Genomic DNA, 6663 nt, shown 5'->3' with positions numbered 1-6663 from the left:
TTACTGCCATCTATTGGTTAGCTAAATGAATTACTGCCATCTAGTGGTTAGCTAATGATGATCGTGGTATTTAGCACTCATATAAAGTCAATGGGGATGATCACACCTGCAGGGGGCAGCATAGCTCCAACTGAGATAAACCCCTGGTCTATTTTAGTCAGACTACGCAGCAATTCAGCAACAATTTCATGGGTCTGACGACGAGAGACGTGGTTACAAAATAAAGCACATCCGCTTTGGAGGAAAATACAAAATAAAATCTGTTAATCTCACTGAGAAAGAGTCAGTTTTCAATCGCTCATCACTCGTATTGTGAGCAGGACAGACTGAAACAATGAATGAAACATTAAAATAGAAAACTTTCCCCATGACAGGAATTCAGGAGGACAGAAAACGGATAAAGTAGTGATCCTCTTTGAGCCTCACAGAAACCAAAATAAGGAGAGGCAGACAGAGCAGGTAAACGCAGCGTATCTCTCTCACCTCTTTGTGGAAAAAAGAAAGAAAAACTTGGATAAACTTCCCAGATCTCTCTGAGAATCACCTCTCTGCCTTAGTCGCCATAGAAACCGTCCCACAGAGTTTATTGCTGCGTTTTTCTTTGCTGTGGTTTTTTATTATTTTTTAAACATTTTCATAATCTGTTTCAGTCAAACGTGACAGATCTGCTCACTCTGCCTAGTCGGAGCCTCTCTATGCAGGACGGATCAGAGATTAAAAAGTCGTACGTAAGCGGTGTTTTCAAGCTTTTATATGTAAATCCTATATTGAATCAGAGGACGCTACGGCTGAACAGTCAAAACATAAAAAATCTTATTTCTCCTTCACTCCTTCTCTGTTAAACTGAGCGAATTTCTGAGGGTAAAACAAACAGAAGTCAAGAGCATTTAAAACGACTGAACTCTAAAAAAAAAAGTCTGCTGCAGTGGGATTGGATGCAGGTACGTTGCTTCTGCCGAAATATGACAGGATTGACTTGAAAAGGTTCAGTTTCTAGAACATTAGGGGACTCTGAGGATGGCTGAACTTATCAATGTGTGGCCCTGCAGGGTGATGAGGGCCCCTACATCAGCTGGGGCTCCTCGGCGTGTCCCTGTGTGGAGAAGGTCCAAGGATCGTCCCTGCTGCCTGTCCAAGTGGAGAGGAAGATCACCTTACTGGCACGCAACCTCCACCTCTATCAGGTCCGAAACACAGAGCCCTCAGAGCCCCAAGGGGACGGCGGACTGGTCTTTGACCCTGGTCTGTGTGTGCAGGACGCAGAGCTGGACTATGAGTGTGTGCTGGTTATCGAGGGCCAGACGGTGGTGGTGGACGCCTTCGTGGAAGCCGACGACATGAATCCATCAAACTTCTACATCACCTGTCAGCTTCACAAGGTTTGGGCCTGAGAAGCTTCTCAGTAATGATTGTTTTTGTTCAGCAGGGAGCTCAGCTAGCTCTACGGCTGCCTTTTCAGGAGCTCAGAGCCTCCATGTTTATCCACAAGCAGCTCGGAGACGCTGTGGGAAACGCTCAGATCCCCTCAGGTTCACCAGGAAACCCTGAGAGGGTCGGTGTCTGGGTCTCTGCCACCTCCGTTTAGCGTAGTGTGGGATCCAGCTGCAGCTGATGAGAAACATCTGGAATCTATTTACCTTCATCTTTTTGGGTGTTAGCACAACAAAGACACGGTAAAATTGTGATGAGGAAGTGATCATTTTCTAGTTTATGCTTCATTTTTAAGTCCTGATGAAAAAAAAAAACTGAAGATAGAAGAAGAAGCTGTTAAGAGCATCCTTTACGGAAAAGGTTTAAAATAGAAAACATCAGATTAGAAGCAAATATGGACGCCTTCCATACGACCCATAGTGAGGAGAAATAAGCTGATTTTAGAGAAGAAATTATGGTTTTTATTTTAGCATAAAGTTTTACAGAAGGAATTATTTTCTCTATTGAGTAAAATAGAAAAACCATCTTAATATTTCTTCCTAATAACAGCCATTTTCTTGGCCCTTCAGGGTGTGTTCTCATATAACGGGATTCAGTCACGTTCATTTTTTAGAACCCGCTCCATTAATCCTTCAGGAACGTTCCAAAAAATTTTAAAAAATCAATCCACTCGACTTTGTTTCCAAGTTTGAAGACGTTTCTCTCCCCATCCAGGAAGCTTTTTCAATTCAAAATGTCAGAAATAGCGTTTAGTTCCAGGTTTTATCCAGCAGCCCAACAAAGCCTGGTTTTAGTTTAGAAAACATGCAAATAGAAACAGATGAACGGGTCCCCCCCTTTGGAATGGGGGTCATTTGGCTTCTGTGTTACCCTGCAATGCCCCATACCTGTCTATGTCTCTGAGACGTGGGTTGCTAGAGGGCATTGTTGGCCTGGCTGAACAGACAGGGTCTCCTGCTCTCCTGTAAAGGGGTGCGGTTTCCGGAACGTTCGGATTCAGCAGCCCGGCTCGGTCCAACCGCGCCGGCATGGCGATCCGGCGCCCTGAAGTCAAAGGGTTGACGGTTCAAGCCCCGACTCCGACTTTCAGTGTCGTTGTGTCCTTGGGCAAGACACTTCACCTGCATCGTCTACTGATGGTGGTCAGAGGGCCCGGTGGCGCCAGTGTACGGCAGCCCCGCTTCTGTCAGTGAGCCCCAGGGCAGCTGTGGCTACAATGTAGCCTGCCACCATCAGTGTGTGTGTGAATGGGTGAATGAATGTAGTGTAAAGCGCTTTGGTCAAATCTCCCGCCTTGAATAAAGGCGCTATATAAGTACATGCCGTTTACCATTCTCTCTCCCTGTGTTCAGTACGCGTACCTGGCTCAGGCAGAGGAGTACGCTGCCATGGTGTACGTGAAAAGGAGGAACACCTTCCACCTGGACACCTCTCCTAACCTCTCTGGTGAGATCGACCACTCTTCTCTGACGTCAAGTGCATGGCATTCCTTCTGACTGCCAGTCAGGTGGCTGAAAGACTGGTTTGGGTGTGAATGTTCTGTTTGTTCTCTTGCCCTCAGTGACCCTGTATAACTGCTCTGTCGGGCGGTCAGACTGCAGCCGCTGCCATACGGCGGCCCACAAGTATGGCTGCGTGTGGTGCGGCGGTCCTGTGGCCAAATGCTTGTATTCTGCCTCCTGCAGTGAGCAGGTCCAGCAGACATGCCCCGCTCCTGTCATTCTCTCAGTGAGTTCCTGCCCTCAGGGATCTTTCTGGCTCTTCCTCCATTAGAAATGCTCCAACCGCCGCTCCTGAAGACCGCTTGGTCAATGCTCTGGGCTTTCCTCCTTTCCTTTAGGTCCAGCCTCTCTCCGGCCTGCTGGAGGGGGGGACCCTGGTGACCATTTCCGGGTCCAACCTGGGCCAGAAGGCTGAAGACATCCTGCACTCTGTGACTGTAGCTGGGGAGCCGTGCATCGTCATCCCGGAGCAGTACGAAGTCTCCTCTAGGTGCTGTTCACACAGACTTGCTCTGCTGCTGGTTCAAAAGGCAGCGTGCAGAGAAACTTGAAGCCTGCAGAGGTGCATCAGTTCCCCTGATGTCTGTCTGTCTGTCCGTCCTCCAGGATTGTGTGTCGGACCAAAGGCAGCAGTGGAGAGAAGGAGGGTCCTGTGACTGTGAAGGTCGGTGGAGGAGACCAGCGCAGTTCCACTCAGGTTTTCAGCTACCAGGTACAGAAACTGTGGGACGTCAAATGTCTCAATAAGCAACAAAAAAATTATTTCTCAAGAAGTTTTCAAAACCTCTAAAAACATGTGTCTGCGTTGAAATAAAGCCTGTAAGCGTTTACTTGGTCCTTTTTGAGCCTGAAAATACTTTTTACACCAGATGTGATCAACAGACAGTAACATAGCTGTGCGCTGTCGCCATCTGCTGGCAGTTCTTACTCTCACATCCACCGGCTCGGCAGCATCTGCAGCTTTAGCCTCAGTGAACAGCAATGAGCGATGCTCATGTCTCATCCCCCTGAGCATCGGATGTTTCACACATTCTCACTTCTTATCTTGGTCATTTCTCTGTTGACTCATTGCACACACGAGTCTACAGAGAAATCATCCCTCCAATCATGGTAAGAACCCGCAATTCTCAAATTTACCAACATATTGACCAGACACAGAAGTGAGATAGAATAAGCCAACAGGTTTATTTGGTTCCTTACTGGCTTGTTTTGTTTGTATGAGCACCATTGTGGAAAACGACTGGTGAAGATGGACCAGCTAGTAGAGCGAGGTGCGTCAGAACGCTGGGACCCTTTTCCACCTGGATCCCCGCTCCTTTTGGTCCTCATTTCCCTCCAATGTTGCCCAAACTTTCCCCCATTTCCTCACAGCCTCGACCGAATCTAGACCCAAAGCTAGTTCCTGATTGGCCCTCTGGCGTTGTGGCATGGAATAACATAGCGCAGACCGGGCTGCAATATTGAGCATAAATCAAAAATGTCTGCATCATACCTGTGACAAGCTAAATGCTACACACTGCTGCGGGAGGATAACCAGCCCTTAAGGTGTTGATGGCAGCAGCACAGCTGATATTTCTCTCCAGGATGGAGTCACAGCCAAACAGGAACAGACCAGATGAAGCTACTATGAGAAAAAGCAGAGAGAGCAGAACGTTAGAGATTGAACTAACAGATTCTGCAGAGTGGGAGAATAGAGATAGAATGAAGCAGAATGATGAAAAAGGGGTCCTTATGTCCTCCAGCAGTCTAAGCCTATAGCAGCATTATTATTGTATATATTATTGGTTTGGACTTTCTGGAGATCTAAGTTCTTCTGTTGCTCTCTCTGATTCTCAGGACCCGTTTGTTATGGCCGTCTCACCTGAAAGAGGTCCAAAGGCAGGAGGGACAACCCTGACCATCAGCGGGAGAAAGCTGCTGACAGGTCATCCCTCTGACCTCACCATCACAGTGGGCGGGGTCCCCTGTACAATGTAAGCTGCACACAGACAGTTGTCATGGTTTCCCTGCTTTATGCAGCCATCACTGCTGTTTTTGCACATATTTAATTTACTATCCTTTAAGAAGCAGCAGCAGAGATGCAGCGCACACTAGAAAACATTAAACAATCTGTAGTCTGGATTACGCTCATCACTAATGAAAGTGTCTTCTTCTCCTCCTTGGTCCTCCCAGAGTGTCCGAGGTGCAGAGCTCCAGCGTTCGGTGTGTCACAGGCAGCATGAGTAAAGCAGGAAGTTACCGCATCACGTTGCATTACGGCGGCACGCTGCGCCACCTCCATGCTCAGCTCTTCAGCTACACCAACAACCCCAACATCAGCACTGCCTGGCCAGCCAAGAGCTTCCTGCAGTAAGTCTGGCCCGGTAAACCTGTTACCCTGCTGCTCAACCCCAGACTAAATATGAAACCCCTCCTGTTAGCGGCGGACGGCTGATCCATGTATCTGGTCACAACCTGGATGTGGTGCAGAAGCCACAGATGCTGGTGAATGTCTTCCCACGCGAGTCCGTCACTGGGAGCAGGAGGAAGAGGAGGAGGAGAATGTCAGAGGAAGGGGCGTGGACCCTGAGGAGGCTGAGTGGGGAGCTTCCTGATCCGCTCTGCTGCAGAGAGCCGTTCTGCCCCATCACACAGGTGAGTTCACGGCTGTCTGTGTACGTCTGCTCACAGATTATCAGACTGTTCTGACTGTGGATCCTCCTCCTCAGTTCTTACAGCTTTGTGAGGTCAACAACTCCTCCCTGATCTTGTGCCGCTCCCCTATGGTGGACTCCTCCATCTTGGACTCAAAGATCTCCGTACAGTTTCTGCTGGACAGCCTTTGCTTTGAATTCAGAGGCCTGAGCTCTGAGGCCTTTAGCTACGCACCCAACCCAGTCCTGAAGCCTCTGAACCAGCTGGACCCTCTGAAGGCGTACCGCTACAACCCCGGCAGCTTCATCCAGCTAGAGGTCAGGACCTTTAAAAAAATGCCCTACACTGCCTCTAAACCAGCGAGTCCCAAAGCAGGGGGGTCGTGACCCCACTTGGGATCCAGTCGACTAGTATGGGGCCCTGAGATTGTGTTTAAATGCCTAAAGAAGCAGAAGCATTTTTGTTATGAAACTAAACAAAGTTATGGCTGTTTATTCTGTTTTTATTAGTATTAGTCGTGGTTAAAGGACGACTCACCCCTAAATCAAATTCTTGATTATGTCTCAAGGTGCTGTCTACATTTCGCTATCCAGGCCAATTACAGCACATTTGTTTGGATCCTGCTTTGGTTTCTGTTTGGCGCCCTAATGATTTGTGTTTACGATTAGAACTGTCGATAAACTGGTAAATCCCCACCCCCCATACCCTCTGTCTCTGGTGAGGATGCTGGAAATGACGGCATCATAATGAGGACTGATCTCTCCTCCATGTCTGTGTTGCTGTGTGCCGCCACCAATCTGCCCTCAACCCCCATGCTGGTTTCCTGGTCATCTGGGCAGAAGAACAGCTCTAGAGTGAGATGACTATTATTGGGTTAGCATAGTAGTTTGGGTCATGAGAAGAGTAGGAGAATATCTGGTACAGCAGGAAAAGACGCTGTGTCTCAGCGATCTACAGGAAACGGTGATTCCAACAGTGATTCCAAGGTATTTAAAGTGACACAGTCATCTGGTTATTGACCTTTCAGAGGCCGAGACCTTTCAGAGGCCGAGGCCTTTCAGAGGCCGAGGCCGAGACCTTTCAGAGGCCGAGGCCT

The 6663-nt window shown here is 48.4% G+C and overlaps 1 protein-coding gene across 1 annotated transcript in view; it reads left to right on the top strand.

Annotated features, from left to right (window-relative positions):
• The window catches only part of LOC107102236 (plexin-B1-like), a 99825-nt gene that overhangs the window by 73688 nt on the left and 19474 nt on the right, over positions 1-6663 (top strand). Inside the window, exons 13-22 of the mRNA XM_015401449.1 lie at positions 1050-1184; positions 1257-1379; positions 2784-2877; positions 2993-3159; positions 3272-3423; positions 3540-3645; positions 4770-4906; positions 5106-5282; positions 5354-5567; positions 5642-5884. Of these exons, the coding sequence (XP_015256935.1) occupies positions 1050-1184; positions 1257-1379; positions 2784-2877; positions 2993-3159; positions 3272-3423; positions 3540-3645; positions 4770-4906; positions 5106-5282; positions 5354-5567; positions 5642-5884 (1548 nt within the window). The remainder of the gene's footprint in view (positions 1-1049; positions 1185-1256; positions 1380-2783; positions 2878-2992; positions 3160-3271; positions 3424-3539; positions 3646-4769; positions 4907-5105; positions 5283-5353; positions 5568-5641; positions 5885-6663) is intronic.

This window comes from Cyprinodon variegatus, unplaced genomic scaffold (assembly GCF_000732505.1).
Source record: "Cyprinodon variegatus isolate N-32 unplaced genomic scaffold, C_variegatus-1.0 Scaffold1220, whole genome shotgun sequence".
Lineage (NCBI taxonomy): Eukaryota > Metazoa > Chordata > Actinopteri > Cyprinodontiformes > Cyprinodontidae > Cyprinodon > Cyprinodon variegatus.
Note: the sequence above shows the minus strand (reverse complement) of the source record. Positions and strands in the feature narration are given on the sequence as shown.